The following is a 24,672-nucleotide window of genomic DNA, read 5'->3' as shown; positions in this document are numbered from 1 at the left end:
ATATTACATAGGAACTCAGCCCTCAGGTTACCCTTTAGTCATCTGTTACATGGTAGTCTTTTGTTTAAATCTTCAATTTCCAAAAACAAATGTATTCAAGTACCTACCTAAAATCGAACACAAGGTACGTCACAGGCATATAGTATATTTATATTTAAATCCGATGGGAACAACAATCGTAAGCGACGGAAGTGGCCTGTGGTTGAGGTCCAATCGATCCAGTGTCCCCTCTTCCTAACTTGGTTACACTGTTGGGTGTAAAATCGATATTTCCACAATAAAAATAAAGTATAATTTAACAACGTTATTGATAGTTAATATTTACGCAAGTCAAATTACCTACTCAAATATTGGTGGTTGAGGTTCAATCGCTCCAGTGTCCCCTCTTCTTAACACAGACGTGTAACAAAATGGAAATCTATGGAATACAATATACCTATTGTAATATTAAAAGAAAAAGTTATCTAAATATGACGAGTTAACGTTCAATCGACTCAGTGTCCCCTCACAGCAGCATACAATTTTACCTAAAATCAATATTTATAGAATAAAGAATACAGATAAATACGGAAATAAGAGACTGTAACGGGTCTGTATTATCGAAGTTAAAATTTCAATACAGTGTAAAATAAATACCTAGTCTTATAGCACAGATAAATAGTTACTACCGCACTGCCCCATAAGTATAGGTAGTATAGTAATATCGACACGTACTTGACCGTCTATAATCCCTTCCCTACTATATACGTATAATATTATTATAAAAGCTAAAGTAACTCTGTCTGTCTGTCTTGTTACGCTTTCCCGCTTAAACCTCGATTTTGATGAAATTTGGCACAGACAATCTTTAGACCCTGAGAAAGAACATAGGCTACCTTTTATCAAAACACCACGCGGGCGAAGCCGTGGGCGGAAGCTAGTTAATAATAAATCCTACAGTGAACATTCTAACGGTTATCGAGTTTGTAATACATATAATCGGAAGGTCCTAGATACGACTCCCAGTGGAAAAAAGAAAGTCTACCTGGGGAGTGGGGACTGATGACCTAACAGAAATTGTTATAGTCCTTTGGGACTTAATTGTTTTAGTAATAGAATTTATTATTTAAACTAATTTGTAATTTAGGTTTGTGTGTTTCGATTTTATACCAAAAGAGTTCAATACCGACGATTTTAAGTAACTTATACAAATATACAGAATTAGGTCTGCAAATATTTTCAATCTAAATTTCATCCAAATCGCTGTAACGATCCTGCAATCCATGTTATCATAACAAACAGACAGACTTTAACATTTACATTAAAATTAGTATCTATGAATATAATATTTTCTTTACCATACTCTTCACTCTCAATCAAGTCAAAACTTCATAACTCCTTTGAAAATAGCACCTTTAACAAATTCAAATTTCAAATCAAGAGGAAAGCAATTCAAATGGAGATTGGATAAAGTTGAAATAAGCTTTACGAACTCTTGATATAACCAAGTTTAATAAACTTCATATTGGCTCGGTGATTTTATTAAGTAATTTCATAGAATCATCCTTATGAAAAGGAAATTTGGTATTTCGATATAGCGGTGTGTTTAGGTATCTATTTCAATTTCATGGAAATAATTTGCTTATTAATATTGTTATTTTGTTGAATAAACAGTTTTACGAAGTAGTTTATAGGATTCTGAATACAGTCTATGTATACCTACGATCTAATAATTGAAATTTGAATACACCACAACAATGACAACATGTACATATCAATAATAATGTACCGTCATATCCTCCAACATTGCCTTTCCAGCCTATCTTTGCCCAAATAGAAATTTTAACTTTCCCGAGTGTTTATGTGGAGTAGCATGACATTTAAGACTTGTTTTGTTTTTTGGTAGAAAATGAAAGTCTTTTCTCGCAACACTGATTAGATAGCATATGTATAACGTCAATCAGTCTGCTGCTACATGTCGACAAAGAAGGAGGTGTTTTGGTGGTGCCAAATTTTTCTAAAAAAACTTGTCTCTGATCACTGGGAATCAATTAGAATACGTGAATATTTCTTATTATTTATTAAACTAGCATATAAAAAAGGAGGTTATTTGTTATTTCCAAGCAAAAATACGTAGTATTATAGGAGTTTTGTCGCTGGGCAATGTTAGGTTAATAAACGTAGTGTGACCTATCCCAACATTGCCCAACCGTTTTGAGGTGCTAGGGCTGACACATTTTTAACAGACTTCTCAAATAGGTAGCAAGGTAATTTTTTTTAGGTATAAATTAAGTACACAGCATGTTTTTTCTTTTAGGTACCTAGGTATGATTGTACGAGTATGTATGCCTACCAAGGTACTTTTTAAATGTTTAGTAGAAGTAACGTATAGGTACATAAATATTCATAATTTCAGTTTCATTTTAAAGATATACCTAGAAACAGTACGAACGCAATATTATTGCATGTGTACCTACCTATTACTTGTTACCCACCTACATATTTTATTAAACTTAATTTTTTCATCCTTTACCTAGTTGATTTTTTTGTGACAACCCTAAACCCTAAAGATTTTTGTATGAAGATAGTGAGAAAATTACACCTAACTTTGCCCATACAATTTAATGAAGATCTACTTAATTTGGATCATTTTTTGTAAGAGATTCGGCATCTTTGCCTTGTCTTGTACTTTGTCTCTTAAAAACAGCTACGTAAGTCTTAAAATGGCTGAAATATTAAAGGTGGGCAAAGTTGTATACTTTTCCACCTTACTTCGCCCACCTCTTTCTTCCTTATTTTTAGAGAAACTATTAAGAATATGATTATTTCAAGTATATCTATTCATTCTATATTCAATTCCCTACTCAAATAACAGCATCAATTCTGTCCATATTTTGTTTTTTCTTGTATATGATCAAAACACTGTGAAAAGCGGGCAATGTTGGAGGATATGACGGTAATCAAATCGATTAAATATATCGCAACTAGAAATTCACACTTACCTTATAATTGTGGGTGGATTGTAATCATGTAGGTACCTTAGGTAGGTACCTACTTACATGAAAAAATAATTATGAATATTGTTTTTATAAACTTCAATATTTTATTTTCATTCTTTCAGGTGTTCCTGTGAAAATAAAGAAAATGCAAACAAAAAACATAAACCTGACTCAGGAGCAAAGGAATCAAGACAGCTGCGATCTTGATGTAAGTAAATTACCGCCATCTATTAGTTCTATTGCGAAACACGTCGTTCTATTCGAGCGGCGAATTTATGAAATCATAATTTCATGCTAGTGTCAGCGTGATCCGCTAGATGGCGCTAAACACAAAAGTTGAAAGTGAAACCTTGTTACAGAAAATGTGCCGGCAAGATATCTCTCCTATCGAAACGCCTGGAAGTCACTGTTTTCAGAACCAAGTCACGGGCGCCACGGTCGGTTCTACGTATTACGGTCAGTATGCAATATGAAATTAAATTCAAATGAGCATCGGTTATTTCTCACGTGGCCACTTCTTTGAATACTTGGACAGTTAGAGATAACATCTAGTGACATTTTGACTTATTTTGCGCCAAGACGTGAAACTGGCCTTAAAATTCAATACACATTTTTGTATTGACGTTTTATTTTTTATTTGGTGCAAATTCAGTACCTACTAACTTTACAACCTACTAATAATAATTATCTGGGCTGTATCAATAAAACGTATTGTATTGTTTGATTAAATCAAGATAAGCATCATGTTTACCTGCAGAATATATTTTTTTTGTTTTGCGTTTAAATTTAATATTCCTAGCTCTTTTCCCAGCTACACAAATGGCCAATATCTAAAAAATGAATCGCTAAATGTGTTGGTGAGCGCCACAGAGCGCAAAACTCGAGAACAAACGTTGATTATTTTTTTATAATATCCCTTGAAGTACGAGGATGGTTCCTATGGTGAGAAAACGTAAACATGTACTAAGTGTCCGATTTGTAAAATGCTTTCGGTGTTAGATAGCCCATTTATCGAGGAAGGCTATACCTATGTATATAATATAATCATCACGCTTTAGACCAACAGGAGTGGAGCACTGCGGGTAAAACTGCAGGGCACAGCTAGTAAACTATAAAAACTTAAAAAGTATAGTTTACCATAAGTAGGTACTTACTTACCTATAATTTATGTGTCTGTGTGATGTCCGAAAACGCCGATTTTGCATATTTTACCATGTGGTAAATCGGCGTTATAAATGTTTACCTGAATATCTGTATCCAAAGATCAATTTAATAACATAATAATGTTCTATCTTGTAATTTAGGTAAGTAATAAGATCTTACATAAAGATGAAGCATATCATTTTTACTTAAAAATTGTATTTTTTATTCTGCTTTAGCGTGTTTAATTGTTTAATTAAAAGCATAATCATTATTTACTTACCGCAAACTTTGAAGTATTTCATAATTATTAACAATTCCAATACAATTCTGTACCGATAGCGTAGCTGAACTAAACGAACGCTAAAAACGAATAAATTTCAATAATTCGCGCATTATAAGTAACGCACGAGAAATTCCACATTTCCTTCCTGCTTACCGCGTGGAACAGTGTGTAGGCTGCTGAAGATTTTATTTACCACAGAGTATAAAATTTAAAGTATAACGTCACAGATAACGAAAAAAATACATGTGAAAATTTGCGCGCCAAAAGTGACATAAGAAGTTATGCATAATCTGTGAAAGTGAAAGTGTCAAAAATGGATCCCCGAAGAAGAGCCATTGTTGGCTCGCCACTTTTATATTCCATGCTTGGTAAATATTTATTTTTATTTATTGAAACGTATCAATTAATTTGAATAGTTTATTTTTTGACGAAAAGTAACTTAACTAATAGGTGATTATGATACAATAATTAGGTAATTTGTTTTTAATAATATTTGAAAATCATCATGTATATTTTTGTAAGAAAAATTAGTTATATTAACATTAAGAAATTAACATAATAAAGCCGTAGTAAAAAGCGAATATAAATATAAAAATAGAATTTCAATACAAGTTAGAATATGTAGAAACATCTTCATAGGAAGATAAATTGCTGAATTTAAATTGAAGAAGTATCATTAAATTTAAAGTCACTGTAGTAAGATAATATAATAGAAGAATATTAACTAGGTTTAGATAAAAAGTAATATAATATTTTCCACTTGCGTGATTTTAAAGAATCAGCTTGCGTGCTATTGTCGAAGGCTTAGTTTTTACCTGACCCTTTCTGTAATGACTGCATTTTATGTTACGTTTAAAGTTTATTAAACTGTCAATACACAGAACGCCTAAAAACAAAAATTAACTGAGGAAATGTTCAGTAGTCTTGTGTAAACTGAATAATATGTCATTACAATTAAAGTATTTATTTTAATGATATGCTAACTTTGTTTATTTGTTTGTAGAAAAAAGATAATAGGTAGGTAACGTTGAAGCACACCCCGGACACTCCATACAAAATTATCGTTTTGACAGTCACACTGTAGAGACTGCAAATGTGTGTGTTAACGCTTTATGGTTGTTACTTGGTTGTTACCTGTGGTTGGCACATTTGTGACTAGCGTAATCACAAATCCAAAATAATAAAATTACTTTAAGTCAATTTGATTAATGTTGTCAATCTTCGTTACGTCGGTGGTATCGTCCTTGAAGAAAATGTGGCCCATTTTAATCACGATCGCGCGGGGTGAGGTAAGTGTTTAATTTTGGCGGGAGGCGGAGAGTGTCCGTTCTGTAGCGTTTAGCTACTATTATGTATTCTGTGGTTGAAGAAAACAATGCGACATTTAACTTTCTATTAAATTAAATATGTTATATGACAACTTCACGACATTCAAAACTGTTTATATTTCAGCATATTATGTCAAGAATTCCTATACAATTTGCCCTAAAAGGACTGAAGGTCTTAAAAATGTCATGCTATTTATAATCATTATTTCTATTGCAACATGTGTAGATAATTTTTACTGCATTATTACGCAGGATAAACAAGCTAGCATTTTATCAGATCTGCATTTTCGTATGTAGGTGTGTCCGTACCTCGTTTCTGAGAACTGATGGGAACAGACCTATTAGCGTATAATGATGGTTTGAATGCAAATTTATAAACAAGTTGCTTTTGTAAGATTACAACTTGCAATTTTCTATGGATTTGATATCATTGTTACCAAAAAGAAAAAATAATCTCTAGGAAAAATAATCTTCTTATATATAAAAATGAATCGCAAAATCTGTTGGTAAGCGCATAACTCGAGAACGGCTGAACCGATTTCGATAATTCTTTTTTTATTATATTCCTTGAAGTACGAGGATGGTTTTTATGTAGAGAAAACGTAAATATGTACCACGGGCGAAGAATTAACCCGTTAATTGCATTATAGAATTTATAGAGGCAAAATTTTTCATTTCATTATTTAAATAATTTTTTTGCTTTTAAGATTAAAACAATGTCATAAACAACATGTTTACAAGAAACAAGGAAACAAACTTAAAAAATAACTGGCCCCAATGCTTTTAATGAGCATTAAAAATGCTATGCTACATGATGCGAATATTTTGCAAGCAATAAAGATGATAAATTTAAAAACCTTTTCAATCTACGTTTTCGTAATAAACTATGACCTAGTGCCAGTTACATGATTCAGATTAAAGATAAACCTAAGATTTCTGAACGATTTTTAGGATTCGATATACCTACGCATATTACGTGAACAAAGACGGGCAGAATCTAACTATTACGTGATTTAATAATTTTAAACTAAAAATATTGAGTCATTATTATGCAAAATTACAACAAAGACCATCACGACCATATTTTAGCCATTGGTCATCGCTCATGAATCCCAAATGTATCAAGAAGAATATCAAAAACAGAACGTCCTATTACATCTCAAAATAATATAAATAGTTAAAAAAAAGACGGGTTGCACTCCGGGAGTGCCGGAAGAAGTGAAAACTTGATTATTAACGTTGAGCATGTTTGATATTTTGGAATGGTATCCGTCTTACGCTTTTTCGATCAGGTCACGTGTCCTGAGTCCTGACGCGAGTTTAAGATTTTATACCCATTACAGAAAAAGTGCTCAACGCCGCTAAAGAAGTTTTCACTTCAAAAATAAAATTACATTAAAACTCATAAAATTATTGTATTACCTATCAGTTGAGGTGTGTACGTTTGTTTAAAATTGGTCTAAATAGATTTTAAAGTAGTATGTTACATAGAAACATACTATAAATTTACATGTGAAGCTAATTTAATCGTGATAAGAACACTGAACAGAGAGTATAACATGTAAAAATATATTAGCTTTTTCACGTGTGCAACCGGCCTATAACTAGTACATTTTTCCAAGGTCACCATTAATCTTAGGCAACAGATTATGTAGGCGTCGTCGAATTAACTCTTATAGATCAAATGCAGGCAGAGCCGCGTCAAGGAAGTGTCATTTCGTTCAACAATTTATAATTTTGTCCGCCCACAAGCTGTCATATCAAGACATATCAAGTATTGGGAATAAATTGAACGAATTAAAAGTAATTTGTATTTACTTGGCGAATGTCTTTATTAGGTTACTGGTTCTTTAATTTGCTGATATTTTTATTTAGATATCTCATAGTACGTAAACTGGTTCAGTATAGTAAGACTTGTATCAAAATAGAGGAGAATAATACCAGAAATGTTTTAAGTTTTTAGTATGATTGAGATATAAACCCAAATTGGTTCTAGAAAATACTAGATATACGGAATGTATAAATTTTAACACCGTGGACTACACATTTATTTCATAATAATATTATCTGATCAAACAATCTAGGTAATAATGGGATAATCGAAAATATGCTTCTTTTAATATTTTTATAACATATTTTGTAACCTAAAACTATTTCTAATCATATAAAATACTAAAACACGGCCAAGTGCGAATAAGAATTACCTAAGTACTAGTTTTGTTAACACGCTGTTATCATTAAAAGCTAAATAAAAAAAATCATTTATAATATTGCCCTCAGGGTTCAATTGACCTTAAATTCACTATTAAACGTTTCTCTGTCTACGCTATTAATTAGGGTGCACTCACACACATCAGTCACCGTCACGGCACGTCACCGGACAGGATTAAAAAAAAATATGTATCAATAGTTCTAGTATGACTCTGTTCCCACACGACAGTCGCCGGCACGAAATCTATCAGTGACGTCACCGGTCAGGCACGTCAAATAATCTTTCCATACATGTATCATACTTTTATCCCCACTCACCCGGTGCCGTCACGTCTCAGTTCAGTCAGCGTCGTGCTACCGTCAATAATTGCTACATGTTCTCTAGCGTGACACACGTCTAATCACTGACTAACCTGATGTATGTGTTCAATGATTCAGTCAAACCGGCGACGTGACTGACGGACAACATGACGGTGACTGGTGTTTGTGGATACGTACACAAACCGTCACCGATCAGTCATCGGTGCCGTGACGGTGACTGATGTGTGTGAGTGCACCCTAAATGTCACATTGTCCATCACATCTATTTATGTATAATCAGCAGCAATAAAGGGTTAAAATAATGCGTGCTATAAAATGTATCAAATGTCAATTTTAATATTACCTTTTGTCTATTTTTTTTTAACACTGCAGTATTAAGTCATATAGTTTATACTTTATGGTGCACAACCTCTTTGATGATACATTGCGTTATCTGTGGTTCGTCTTTTTGGCGGAAACATGTTATTTTTTTTTTTGTATAATAATATGTCAAATATACAACTTATTTTTGAGTATCATTTAAATATCTTAAAATACGATTTTCCTATCCTTTTTTTAACGTAACATCACAGGTTTAGGAACATCAAAACAAATACTATTATTACCTGACTGTTAGGCACCTGCCTGCCGGCTGAGGTCACAAATACAGGGACCCTGGTGGGGTAACACCTGTATTAACTTAGGGTTGATTGGGCTAAGAAAAACGCGATTTTAAGGTAGGTACATAGATAAACATGTTTGCGGGTTTTGAAATGATTAGGTAATAGGTATACATATTGAATTTAAATAGAAGAGAAGGTATGTATTTAAGTAGGTAAATATTAAAAATGCCTTAATTAATAAGGGTAAATAAACCCTTATTAATTAAGGCATTTTTAATACTTAATACTACTACGCAAATTTCAAAGATTTTGCTATTTTATCGCCGTCCGCGTCGTAGGACGTCGCGGTCGTCGACGGTCGTCGTTTTAATTTCATTGTTCAGCACAAGTTCAGCACACACTGGGATAGATATTTATATTTTATAACATTATTTTTATCACTCTTACATAATTCATAATTTAAAAATCGCCCTTTTCATAGCTTTACGTAAAAGCAGTGACGGTTAGGGTTGATTGGACGTATGCAATCTATTTTATTTTACAACGCGAATATCTTTAACGAGGGCACATGGCCATCTTCGATGACACCATTAAGCGCGTCACACACGGTGAAGATACTATAATATTTTATCTTAAGATACTGTTATATTTTATATTACAGTATCTTAACGCATCCGGTATCAGCGTTCGGACCATCATTTTTCTTTTTGTCATTGCGTACTAAGACCCCTGTAGAAGAATATTTTTTCTTTGAACAAATTTATTTTCAAAAGTATATCAAGGGTAAAAATATAGACGACATACCAGCATGAAGTAGTAACAACATAAGTATTTTTTGCACATTCATCTAATGCAAACCTATTATTTGAACATTTCAATTTTATTCATGTACATTACATGCTAGATAGGTAGTATCACTTACAAATTTCAACACAACTAAACCAAGGTTAAGTTTAACTAAAGATTTATTCTAATCGTAATAACAGGGTTAGCAGCCTTGGTGTGGATTCAATGATTGATGTTTATTAACCGTTCAATAACAATCTAAACGACATTTCAAACGCAATATCTCTATTCGATAATTATACAGCAACTAATTATTCTAAACTCTTAATGTATTTTTAATCGCAGTTTATTTTAACACAAAGCTTTTTGGTCTTTGTAAATTATAATGTAAGAGATATTCATGTCAATCAATCAATATAAAAAATTCATTGAATTGTTAAAACAAATGTTGTATAAAACATTTATTTATGTTGTATTTTTATAAAATGTTGAACAAAATTTATAGACGTAGATACTTGATAAAATCAATCAATTTGATACATGTAAAGTAATGATAATAATATTTATTATATACTAGCGGACCGCCCCGGCTTCGCCCGTGGTACATATTTACGTTTTCTCTACATAAAAACCATCCTCGTACTTCAAGGAATATAATAAAAAAAGAATTATCGAAATCGGTTCAGCCGTTCTCGAGTTATGCGCTTACCAACACATTTTGCGATTCATTTTTATATACAGGGTGTAATCGTTAAGTGTGCACAGGCGATTTTTCCGTAAGTATTACAGATAACAAAAAACGTTAAACTGATATTGAAAGTACATAACCTAATGAGTAAAATGACCGTAATAAATTTTTAAAAAGAAATCGAGAAATATCAAAAAAATTATCTTTAAACCCTCCCATACATTAAGTATGAAATATGAATATCCCATATACATTTAATATGAAAGATATTAGCTTTCTTTTTCTTTTTTTGGTTTTTTCACATGTTGACAAAACATGACATTTTCCACGTTTTTCCGGACATTTTCGGACACGCATTTTCCGGGAATTTTCCGGACATTTCCCAGGCATTTTCCAGGCATTTTCACGCATTTTTCGGACATTTTCACGCATTTTCCGGGTATTTTCCAAATATTTTCCAGGCATTTTCCGGACATTTCCCTGACATAGGCTGTAAATGTCTGGAAAATGTCCGGGAAATTCTCGGAAAATCCCCGGAAAATACCTGGGAAATTCCCGGAAAATAACCGGAAAATGCCTGGAAAATGTCTGGAAAATATCCGGAAAATGCGTGGAAATTTCCGGAAAACCCGTGGAAAATGCCTGGAAGATCCCTGGAAAATGCCAGGAAAATATCCGGAAAATGCGTGAAGATGTCCGGAAAATATCCGGAAAATGCATGAGAATGTCCGGGAGGAGCGTGGAAAATGCCTGGAAATCCCCGAAAGATGCAAGGGAAATGTCCGGAAAATGTCTGGAAAACATCCGGAAAATCCCCGGGAAATGCTCGGAAAATCCACGAAAAATGCCTGGGAAATTCCCGGAAAATAACCGGAAAATGCGTGGGAAATGCTCGGAAAATGTCTGGAAAATATCCGGAAAATGCGTGGAAATTTCCGGAAAACCCCTGGAAAATGCCTGGAAAATATCCGGAAAATGCGTGAAAATGTCCGGAAAATATCCGGTAAATGCGTGGAAATGTCCGGAAAATGCCTGGAAAATCCCCGGAAAATGCCCGAGAAATGTCCGGAAAATGTCTGGGAAATGCGTGGAAAATGCGTGGAAAAATCCCCGGAAAATGCCAGGGAAACGTCTGGAAAATGTCTGGAAAACATCCGGAAAATCCCAGGGAAATGCTCGGAAAATCCCCGGATAATGCCTGGGAAATTCCCGGAAAATGCCTGGCAAAATCCCGGAAAATGCGTGAAAATGTCCGAAAAAAGCGTGGAAAATGCCATTTCATTTCATTTCAAAAGCAGAAAACCAAAAAAGAAAAAGAAAGCTAAAATCTTTCATATTAAATGTATATGGGATATTCATATTTCATACTTAATGTATGGGAGGGTTTAAAGATAATTTTTTTGATATTTCTCGATTTATTTTTAAAAATTTATTACGGCCATTTTACTCATTAGGTTAAGTACTTTCGATATCAGTTTAAAGTTTTTTGTTATCTGTAATACTTACGGAAAAATCGCCTGTGCACACTTAACGATTACACCCTGTATAAGATTTATTACGGCTAGAAACTTATTTCAAAAGTATACAGGTGTCCCACTATTTTTATACTAAGCGCGAAGGGATTTGGAGTTTTTTATGCACTGATCACGTAAAAAATACTTAAACAACAAAATTACGTCAAAATTTTTTGCTAAACTTTTCCTGAAAATCCATGTTTTCTTCTCTAGCTTCGCGCAGCCGGCCGCGGCATATACCGCTTCTCTAATGTGAGCATTTTGTCTATGAAAACATAATCTTAAACGATAGCTCACGTGCTGATGGCAAAGTTGGGCGGGTTGCTTGTTGTTATTTGAAAAAAATGCGTCGGGAATTTTATAAGTAGGTATTTTTTACGTACTCAGCGTATGCAAAACTATAACCTCCTTTGAGCTTAGTATACCAACAGTGGGACACCCTGTATAGGTATTATCTGTGTAGTTAATAATAATGGATCTATCTATGACCCTTCTTTATATATCTCAAGATGACTTGATAACATTTTCTTATAGCTACAGCGAAACTGAAAAATCAACATAATTTAAGCACGATCTAGCCTCGAACCCCTAATATTTTAACCTCCATATAATTCTAAGCCACTGGTACATACACATCAAACACTGATTATTAATTAAATTACAATGTATTATAAAACTATACATATATGAACGCAATCGCGAGTTTGAACGTAAGACGTTATTACGCCACGACACGCTCCGCAGTGCGTGGCGAGCTTCTTGTAAGCTTTTATTTAAAAATACAATATGAGTAGGTATAGTGTGGTGTTAATGTTGATGAAATAATGTGTATTTGATGATATTTTTCAAGTTAATGTCTAAAGATAAAGGCAGTTTTCAGAGGCATATGACCGGTTCCTGAATTGAGAATTGATTTTATTGAAGGCTTATAAAAAGTTAAACAACTTAGTATGTCACATACAAGAAAAAAATCAAGCAGCATTGAATTATGGTTTTAGACATTATACGATACGATACGATAGCCTCTATATTAACTCTTACGGGAGTAAATAGATGGAACTTTGATCTATTTTTCATTGGGAAATACAACCTTGATACAGAAGTATTTTATAAGCCCACTTAATTTTAATGTCTTAAAGTTTTATGTCTTACATATTAATATAATCAATAGTTGTCGGTAATAAAAACCGAAAATTTGGATATGTAGGTGTTTATTGCTTTTCAAACAAAAAACGAAACGCGGATATTTGGTATCCAAATATATCATGACCTAGAAAAAAAATTACGAGTATCTGATTTCCGCTGTACAAACTTTCCATGGTTTAAAGATATGGAAATCTTACCGGCCACTGAAATCTTCCAAGAAATAAACTGATCAGCAAGAGACTCTTCATTCACGAGCATAGAAAATGACACTAAATCGACGCACTAAAAATCATCATCATCAGCTCATTATGTTCCCACTGCTGGGACACGGGAGGCCAAAATCCACCATTCTGGCCATGTGCGGGTTTGCAGATGTCACATGTCGTCGAATATTCTTCGACATGTCGGTTTCCTCACGATGTTTTTTCTTCACCGCTCAAGAAGTGATGATGTTTTAATGAGCAGAAAATTGAAAATTCTCTTTATTATAATATCAGTAAGCCATTATTGACAACAAGAAATAACCCAGATTTATCAAACACTAGCTGTAACCGCGGTTTCACCCGCATTGCTCTGCTCCTGTTGGTCTTAGGGTGATGATATATAGCCTATACCTTCCTCGATAAATAGGCTATCTAATACCGAAAGAATTTTCACCAAATCAAACCAGTCGGTTTCAAATCGGACCAGTAGTTCCTGAGATTATCGCATTCAGGCAAACAAACTCTTCAGCTTTATAATATTAAGTACAGATTCGTGGGCAGCACTCAAAACATAACAATGTCTTCAAAAATACATAACCGTGTGTAATTACGTCCATGTAACAATTACAAGCTATTCTTTATTAATAATTATCCACTGTAATGTGGAGCGTGCGAGTTTTTGCAATCACTCGATGAGGAAATACTTATAGCATTATGTGGATTACTTTTTGTTCATCTAGGAAGTTTTGTTGTCTATACTTTCATAGATCTTTAAAAGAATTTATTTTTTAAGGAAAATTAGATTGAAATAAATATGGAGAAATACATTATTCAATGAAGTTGTTATATCAATGCTAATGTAAATTGAATGTAATTAAGTAATTATATCGTTTAAAATGCACAAATTTATTATAAAAAATAGTGTCTGTAAAAGAATATGGCATGCAGCCTAGCAATCTCTTCCTATCTGATAAAAATAATAAATAATGCAAGATAAATACTGTGAATTAAACCAAAACCAATTAAAGAATACCAATAATAAATTATCATTTATTCACCTTCAAATCTTTCTGTAAGAAACAATGCATCTACCCCAAACCCCACAAGAGGATACGGGAATTCAATTTTAAAACCTTCTAGAACCTTCTACTACATGGGTATATAGCAGTATTTGACGATACAAAAAGCGCTTCTATACGAAGTCTGGTTGAATAAATAAATGTTTGAATTATCTGTGGTATCAAGAAATCACAAAGAACCCCAGATATAAACCTCATAACTCCCCCAAGTGACCACTGGACCCAGACCTCAACTCATTATATGGAGCAGCCACGTGTGACAGACGGTACTGCACTGTTTGAGTGATTTTTTACAGAGCTACGTAGATTTAGAACTTCCATTTTATTATTGAAAAGGAATTATTTCACTTGAAGTCTGTTCTTGAGTCTTGCCTAGAATTATTAAGCTTCACTTCTGGGGAGAACGCTGAATAGCAATTGATTTTATAATATTTCGCTTTGTAATTTTGAATGAATTAAATGCCTTTAAAAATATGTAATAAGATAAATAATACTTAAATATTATTCGAAAACATATTGTGGTGATCAAATTAAATGAATCTAGGACCTATGTAATATATTAACAATCTTATCAAAATATATTATTCTTTTGAAACAAAAAACTACAGATTTTAAAAGCATTTTTACCTTACAATAACAGTTACTCAACTAAAAAAATACTTAAAATAGCCGCTTAATTGGCACTTAAAAAGTTTAATTCGCAATTTAATACAATAACATCACAAATGAACAATGACTGAAATAACTTCTTAATTAGCTCTATCTTAAAATTTAAATTAATTATAATATGGTCCCGTTGTTATTACTCAATTGTTTCCAATGTCGCGTCTATTTTTCTCAACTCTTCACGTCACAGTATGGGACTACGAAAGTTGTGGTTTGAAAGACGCTCAGTGTTATTTCTGCGCTTGCGACTCTATGTCCGCCAATCAAGTGCAGTTCCAAATTCAAATTTTAATTCTTTTTTAACTTTTCCGCCAATCAAATGCAGTTCCAAATTCGAATTTTGTTTTTTTTTAACAGTGCAATGTAGTGATGTGCGTATGTGATTTGTGTAATGTAGTGATGTAATCAATTGTGTTGGATTTTTATAGAGGCTTTTAAATTTAAACGTTTTTATTTTTTAATAATAAAATACATATAATGGTGTTTAAATTAAGGACAACGGTATTATTATTAGATGATGCTACGATAAACTTATATAGAGCATTAAATCACCAAGCTAAACCAATTTTGAAACTCCACCCTCATTTTTTTATAATAGGATAAATCATAGACGCGTAGTCAATTATTTTAATAGTTATCTTATAATAGAAACATAAATACCTTTTATTTTTAATGGTAAGGTACCAGTTTTGATACGAAAAAGTTTTTATAAAACAATTATAAATATGATTATACAGTAAAGAATATAATATATTTTTGAGGTATAAAATGTTTTGTATACTTATTAAAAAAATATATGAATATTATAATGTAAACCTGCTTAATCTTTAAAGAGTAACATAAACAACGTCACGCGCTAAAACTAGTTAGGAGATTAATCAATCGGATGTCACATCAACGCGACGCATTAAACTTTTAATTTTTAAATATTCAAGTTTTTACAAATGTTTGCTCTATACTTGACACACAAACAGACATAATGAATATTCAATGCTATATATTTATTTTTCTTGGCTTTAAATATGCGACGAAATTGCTTAAAAAATGCTAATAAATAATTTTTTATCACTTAACTACCTTAACCATAAATCACAGAAGCGGAAATAACCTGCTTAACCACTTTTGATGAATAATTTTACTTTAGATATAGATCTTGAGAATATGGGCTTCTGTTATTATTATCTTATATACATAATACATATATGTAATAATACTATTAAAAAGAAAATATCAACAACTGTAAGTCGACGCAAGTAGGTACAATTGGTTTTGTCTGTCTATCTGTCTGTGAGATTGTCATGGCTAAACGCCTAAACCTAAATAGATTTAACGAAATTTAGCATTATGATAGTTGTAGAACAGTGAGACAAAAGCTTATAATCTGTTATAAGTGAAAATGATAAAACATAGCACGAGCTTAGTTATGACATGTTACACGCATGTGAAAAGAACACAATAATTACCTCTAATAATTTTTAATTACAAAAGCACTTTGGCAACATAAACTAGATTTATGTGATGAAATAGATAATATTTTCTAAAGATCAGTGCATCCGCTCCTTACTTAAGAGTCCGTTTATGGCACCCAGCGAAGCCTGTCGTTACGTTAGCTATGTAAGAATTACGCTGTTATATGTTGCAATATTACGTACGAATATTTGCATATCTTCTTATTCAATGCAATATAAAAAAGGTGTTTGTTTCTTCATTAAAATAGATGAGTCTTACTTATGAAAGGACTATGTCTAATGACTAAACCTTAGTAGCTTTTATTAGACAAATGTTTGCCATGCAACATACACATTTCTACTTATATGCATCATATTTTACTGTTTTTCAAAACATCGATGTCAATTCAGGCTGACTTACATAACCCTAAAATACGAAACGAAACAGAATTTCAAACAAAAGTTGCAATATAATATTGCACCACACATATGGAGATTACCATAATCTAGAACAAAAGAACGCTTAAGAAATCTGCAATATGTTTAACGGACACTTGCTAATTAGGACACCTACCGTTGCACGTCTACGTGAGGCCAATATTTGTTCTATACTTCTGTATACCACATACGTTTATAAGTATTCCAGTATTGTGTGATTGAACGGTATTCTTATTTATTTTTACCTAAAGTTCCGGATCCGTAAAGTAGAGCATCAGTAGTTAGCAGTCGTTGGCAGTTAGCATCAGATTCGAATAAATTTCCTCAGTAAAATACAAAATTATGTTACAACTAGCGGTCCGCCCCGGCTTCGCCCGTGGTACATATGAAAAATAGATGTTGGCCGATTCTCGGACTTACCCGATATGCACAGAAAATTTCATGAGAATCGGTCCACCCGTTTCGGAGGAGTATACAGACTAACATTGTGACACGAGAATTTTATATATAAGATATGTTTGTAATTGTGTTCAATTCAATAGAAAAAAGCTATCCCCGGTTTTTAAAAGAACTGTCCTCATAAATTTTCCTTAAACCTTCAATAGGTTCAGATAGTCTGTGTTACATTTTAATTTTTAACATAAATATTTGATATATTATTACTTAAAACAAGAGGAAGTTAAATATTGTATAGCTGAAGAGCAATCTATACTAATATTATAAAGCTGAAGAGTTTGTTTGTTTGTTTGTTTGTTTGTTTGTTTGAACGCGCTAATCTCGGGAACTACTGGTCCGATTTGAAAAATTATTTCGGTGTTAGATAGCTCATTTATCGAGGAAGGCTATAGGCTATATACCATCACGCTACGACCAACAGGAGAGGAGCCACGGGGGTGAAACCGCGCGGAGCGGCTAGTTATTAAATAAAGCACGCAACTCACAAGAAAATATTATGTTCCTGTTATTCTACAACGCACATAGTAACAATAAACATCAATCAAAAGTTAATATAACAATATACAGTTATAATATTATGAATTGAGTTCTAGATTCTAGTTAAATCAATAGGTATTGTTTTATTCCCAAGGTTCAGCATGACAAAGTGACAAAGTGACATATGACAATGGTTCTTACGCCTTTTATAGTCAAGCATAATTCGAGGTCATGACATAATAATCTTATATATAAAATTCTCGTGTCACAATGTTAGTCTGCATACTCCTCCGAAACGGGTGGACCGATTCTCATGAAATTTTCTGTGCATATCGGGTAAGTCTGAGAATCGGCCAACATCTATTTTTCATATGTACCACGGGCGAAGCCGGGGCGGACCGCTAGTAATTTATATAAATGCTATTCCTCTCTATAATATAATTTAAATCCTGTATTTAGCCATGTCATTGATTCTTATTTTCATAAACTGACTAACGCCTGAAGAAATATCCGATATACTACGGTATAAGTTACTAGAGCCCTTTGTTTTTTTCTTGTTTTAATTGATGTACGATCGATTATCGAATATATAAATAAAAGCAATAAACCTTTTAAAAGAACCATTATTCCTTTTAACTTTAGTCATGCGTCATATAAACAAAGCTATGAGATTCTTATACATATAAGATACGTTAGAAATCGCGTGCTGTCTCTCCATTAATTGTTATTTACGTTAAACCGTCTTCTAGATCAAGAAGCAAACATATAAAAAGCTTTTTATACATCAGAGTAACAGAAACAAGTAGATCAACTATACAACTAAACTGTATAAACAGATTTTAACTAAAGCTCAAACCTTTATTACTCGATCATGCATTTTTGTAGAAAATAAAAACTTTTATTTATTTACACTATTTACTTATTATCTATATTATTAGATTCTTTATTCACAAAAAAATGAAATAAAACGCACCTTTTTACGCTTCTTATAAGGTCAAGTCTTGTAATTGCAACTATCTCTTAAATAATGCCTTCTAGGATTGCTGTTCTGCACAACAACAGGCGTGATATTGTTCTGCTAGTAAAAATATTAATAAAAAAATATATATGGCGCTCATCGGTCAAGAATTGTGTGAGTGACAGGGCTTTTTGTCATTCCACCATTTTGTTAGTGCCAGCGCTGAATGCACGCGGTGCGTAATTTGATCAAAAATACTGTTTTTTGTGGTTTTTCGCCGGTTTTTTTACAAGGAGTGTATTAATCAACCACGGTAAGTCGTTTTGTACGTGCTTGTTTTATTCTACGATGCTTCTACTCCGAATTTTCTGTGCAGTTACATTTACCAGACCAAATATGAAAAGTCTTATTAATGCAACTATTTTTTTATTTTTAGGTTAGTTGCAATTATCTGACAGTTTTTGTATGAAGTATGAAAATGTTAGTGATGTGACAGTGGACATAAATATGTCGATGAGGTCGATACAACCCAATGATATTAAACTTAAATTATAAAACGCCTGATTGCTATTTTTCGATGATTGTTACTCAGTGACTTATTGATATAAGTATTTCCATTATAGAAAAAGAAGATGTGATCTCACGATTACCCGATGCTGTGATAAATGAAGAAGACATGGTAATCTTTCCTTACAAGGTAGAGATATTTGAATGTAAGTAAACAAGTACTTGGAGTTCTTCTGTTGGGAAATTTGATTAGGTATTCTGATTGAGATTTAATTATTCTAATTAATTAAAATGAAGCTAGGTAAAATAGTAAAGAGTTCAAAGGAAGAGTAAAATAAGACTGTTTGATAACTAAAAGGCTTTTAGTGTGTTTCAAATAAAGTTAAAAAATAGTGTAGAATTTAGAAATAAGAGTAAAAACAGACTTTTTCATTACTAAATAATTGTTAAGTACCTACTGTGTTTAAATGTTTCGTTAATTTAAATAAATTAAGAATTTGTTATGTGATTAGATAATATCTAATCACATAACATAGAATATATTATATTCTAATTAAAATATATATAAAACAGTTATATCCCTGAGTTTTAATTCTGCTACCATGGCAGTCGATAAAATTACGATAAGGTTCCCATCACTATTTTTGAGAAAATAGTTGCAATATCCCGCCCCACAGCTAAAAAGTATTTTTTTGCGAAATTGGTCTTTATTTCAAGAGCCTAGATGTCATAATCCTATGAATATGTTTCAAAGCTTGTTATTAAAATACACGCGCAGAAAACACACATAGAAAAATAAGTAAAACAAGCAATTAGTTGCAATTACCCGCCAGGACGGGTAATTGCAACTATTGCTGTCTTTTTAAGAACTTTTGGAAATACTTTTTTATTCTTCACAGTTTTTCGTGATTATGACGGTGAAATAATATCCGCATTAAATTTACTTATTCACAAATTTTTAAGAAATATTTTTTTCCGTATATTTATAGAATTATGTTGAGATGAAGTAATGACTCCAATATTTTTAGTTGCAATTACAAGACTCCACCTTACCTACCTGTACCTACCTATAAAGTTTGTACATCGAATGCTTTTTGGTCCAATTAAGAAAGTCCAAGAAAACGTTAATTGTTAAGGCGATTGTATTCACTTTACTACGGTATAGTGCCATTGTTAAGTTCCTAATAATTAATTGCAGATCAACACATTGTTCTAAACTGGTTGACCGGAGTTCCGCTCGTGTTTCGGTCAACGCCTTTGCTGATATATTTAAACAGTTATATAAGAATGAGGTAATTTTGGATATATTAAGGTGCTAATTACTGGTCATAGACAGAAGAAAGGGAATATTTTCGGCGTGTATTTTATATTGATTTTATCTTGAACTAGCTGCTCCACGCGGTTTCACCCCCGTGGGTCCACTCAGTCGTAGCGTGATAATATATAGCCTATAATCTTCTTCGATAAATGGACTATCTAACACTGAAAGAAATTTCAAATCGGACCAGTATTTTCCGAGATTAGCGCGTTCAAACAAACAAACCAATTTTTGATAGCGATAAACTTTCATTTATGATAGCGTAGATTCAATTTCCGATGTAAATCAAGATTTCAAAGTAAAACATGTAACAAATTGATTATCAACTATTTCGATGTTTCATACTTACTTTTTATAAGGGAGTTTTCCATTTTACATTACAATACAACCTTAAATATAAAATACAACATTATTATACGGATAGGGAAAAACGTGAACTAGGTAATAAATTTAGGTGTTAAGTTGAAGTAGGTACCTACTTACTTATAATTTATTTGTTGTTTTTATTATAAAATCTCAAATCTTATGTTAAATAATAAATAGTATCGTAGTTAGAGTGAAAATGCAAGTTTTAATAAATTAATTGCACTCGACTCTCGATGTGAAGTAATTATAGCAGAAATCAAGATGGCCAAGATTCCATGTTACTTAAGTGTCATTAAACATACCGTACCTAATTCCAATACTGTGAAACGATTCGCTTTTCTTTCGAACTCTAATTAAGACATTGCAAGATTTTATAAAAAAATTGCTAATGCTTTGAATAAACTCAGAGTTAGTGGACCCTTTTTTTAGCAAACCTCGCGATACTCTACTTAAATACCTTAATGTAATATAAACTAAAGTACATAATAATACTTAGAAACTAAATATATTTTTTTTCAAAATAAATATAAGCTTATCTAAATTATAAAACATAACTTCGCCTTAAGTTCGCCCCATACTTGGTACAGTAATAAATTCAAGGCGACACGTTATTTGGTAACTGTCTGAAACTCGATCTAGTCACCTAGGCTACACTAATAATCATGGCCTTAAATGCTAGATTTAAAGTTTAAATGTTAATTGCCGAATGAAAGGGAAATTGGTAATTAGTAATTACATACTTACATAAGTTTTAAGCAGGTAGGTATATCATGTGGGTCAGCGTTTAATTTCCGGAAAAATTATTTTATTTTATTTCAACGAAAAAAAATATATAATAATAGGTACCTATATTGAATACAACTAAAATTATAGGTAAACAATTTTTGAAATTCGAACACTAAAAATTTATAAAGAACTGCGTTTTTTCAATGTGACACACCTACTCAGACCTTATTTTTATCCCCATTCGTGCCAGATAGACTTTTTCTTGTCTGTGGTCTAAAGAAACACTTTTTAACAGTCACTATTATCTATGCACCTATCAATTGCAACACCTTATATCTACATCAAACAATAGACCAACACATGTAATATTTCGCCAAACAAGGCGACAATGGCTTGTTATACCTTTGTTAGTACAATTCAATTCAATTTCGTCACAAAGATATGAAGAAAAATGATATACACACGAATATACAACTACCTATACATATGTCGTAACTCGTAATTCCTTTTGATTTTGTCATTGTATGAATAATAGCGTACCTACCTGGGTAAGTGGGTACCTATCTATAGGATGTCCCACTATTTGTATACTAAGCGCGAAGGGACTTGTAGTTTAGCATACACTGATCACGTAAAAAATACTTAAACAACATAATAACGTCAAAAATTTTTTGCTAAATTTTTCCTGAAAATCCATGTTTTCTTCTCTATCTTCGCGCAGCCGGCATATACCGCTTCGCTAATGTGAGCATTTTGTCTATGAAAACATAATCTTAAACGATAGCTCACGTGCTGGTGGCAAAGTTGCGGGGGTTGCATGTTATGAGTGTACACATAAAGTTTTAATAAATCATCTATTTAAAAAAAATGCGTCTGGAATTTTATAAGTTATTTTTTTACGTATTCAGCACTTTGATAATTGATTATATTCAAAGATTCAGCATAATTTGCAAAACTATAACCTCCTTTGAGCTTATTATAACAACAGTGGGACACCCTGTATAATTGGCTATGCTATGGCCAATTATACAGGGTCACAAAGCTTTTCATTTAAGCTGTAAGAACTCAGATTAAGTAGGTAAATTTCTAACTTTCAAAGCTACAAAATAATATAAACAAATGAGAAACTAGGTAATTGGAATGGAACCGTAAAGCCGGGACTCCGGACTAGTAATTAAACTGTACAGCCTATACCTATTAAACAAGTATTAAACCCAATTTGTTTTACGTTTCAATTTAAAAGCCTCAATAAAATGTAAATTACGGCCATTTATTTTTTTTATCCAATTACCTATAGAGCTAAACTAAAATAGACATTGAAAATGAAAACAATAAAAACGCGTAACAATTTTACAAGAATGTCATGGCTAAAACGGTCAGAAAAGTGAAACGTGGTAAAGCGAAGGAAAATATCAAACCACCAGCAATAATAGTCACATCACCGGACAATACAGAGATGACAGTTAAAGCAATCGACACAGAAAAAGCTAACGACCTAACTACAAAACCATTTATAGACGACAACAACAAAAACATGGAATTCAACGTGAATCAACTCATCGCTGAACTATCGGAGAATTCGCGAGCTTCTAAAGGAGAGATAGAGCACATACAAAAGAAGCTCTTGCAACAAGCAAATGAGTTTTTAAAAGTGAACGCATTCGCAAACCAATCTGAGCCCAGGGTAATCAGCACGATGCAAAAATACCCAGTGTATGGCGTGCCAAACGGAGCCTCGAATTGTGTTCAAGAGGCTCAATTAGTTCCAGAGAAGTTAACAAATAATTCTAGTGCAATGATAAGCACGCAAAGGGTCACAAGCGAGGCGGGAAGAAGTTTTTTCTCGGAAACAGGTTTCGCCGCGCGCGTCGCCAGTCAGCCCGCCGCGTCCATGCGAGGTGAATGTCTAACGTTTTATTCGGTTCATTAATTGTAGAAAAATGTGTGTTATTTGTTAAGTGTTACCGTGGATTGTTCAAATACGACGCTACGTTTGGGTATGTATTCTTTTTTGTATATCCTTGATTGAATCACATAATATATTATCTTCTACTCGGTGATCAGTTGCAGATCAGACATTCAGGTTTTCTTTTAGATGTGAGAGAATTTTACGATATGATTGTGTAATCGATCTAGCTATCGATTAAGGTGTTTGGATCCGCTGATTTTGTTTATTAATATGTTCGTCAATTTCACCACACCAATTTGTAAAGTTCTTGTATTATTTTCTTACGTCTTTGTTGTAAGTTATCGTTTATTTGAATATGGAACGTAAGGTTCAAAATGTGGAACTTAACGACTTTACAAAGAGGGACGTATTAAGAGGTTTTATTATGACACACCTAATGTACGTAAATGGAACTCACGTTTTTATTATAAGTATTATATGTGAAAAATATAGTTTCCATTGACCACCTGTTTTGTGGTTAGCATTGCTACCGCGAGGGCTCGAATTGTATTCCTGTTTGAGGATACAACTTTACGCTGATAACTGATCGTCAGACAAGTGATGAAATATATTTTATTAGCTTTTGAATTTATATATCTTGAATTTAAACACGTGTAAAAGCCTTTAAATTTTGAGTAGGTGTAAGCTAGAAAGTTGACATGTATTATGTATTATATGTGAGTGTTAAATTCAGATTATCTTATCTTACCTTCTACAATTCTCACCATCTATGAGCCAGTCTTTCCACGATTACAACGATAAGAATTTTCACATGGAAATTGAACAAAAGGGCAGTATACTATCACAGTATTACCACAGTATTACCATCCTACAGTATGGCGACGAATGTACTTGTGCAGAGAAACGGAGGGGAACTGGCGGGGGGTCGGGCGACGCGGGCCGCTTAATGCAATCACGCTGAGTTTGCATTAACTATCGCGAAAGGACGACGCAGTCGTATTTTTTGTGTAATAATTTTATTATACATAGGTACTTACATATTCTATTATGACGCGCAAAAACTGTTCCGTTTACGTATGTAAATCTACATTGAAATCCCAGAAGGAAACAATATTTCAGAA

General features: G+C 32.8%; 1 protein-coding gene across 5 annotated transcripts in view; it reads left to right on the top strand.

The window, feature by feature from the left end:
* Positions 1-3,099: 3,099 nt before the first annotated feature.
* Positions 3,100-24,672, top strand: part of LOC149906880 (uncharacterized) — a 66,467-nt gene continuing 44,894 nt past the window's right edge. Inside the window, exons 1-2 of one of the 5 annotated variants that reach the window (XM_090103934.1) lie at positions 3,100-3,186; positions 3,338-3,434. In XM_090103934.1, the coding sequence (XP_089960060.1) occupies positions 3,124-3,186; positions 3,338-3,434 (160 nt within the window). In that variant the 5' untranslated portion in view covers positions 3,100-3,123. Of the gene's footprint in view, positions 3,187-3,337; positions 3,435-4,457; positions 4,773-15,172; positions 15,324-22,939; positions 23,640-24,672 lie in introns of those variants that run through there. The other 4 variants (XM_090103932.1, XM_090103933.1, XM_090103935.1 and 1 more) reach the window with 4 other exon arrangements.

Source organism: Colias eurytheme, chromosome 7 (genome assembly GCF_061535395.1).
Source record: "Colias eurytheme isolate Ceu_HAF_F1 chromosome 7, ilColEury1 Martin Lab GWU primary, whole genome shotgun sequence".
NCBI classification, from domain to species: Eukaryota; Metazoa; Arthropoda; class Insecta; order Lepidoptera; family Pieridae; genus Colias; species Colias eurytheme.
This window is presented reverse-complemented; position numbering and strand designations above follow the sequence as displayed.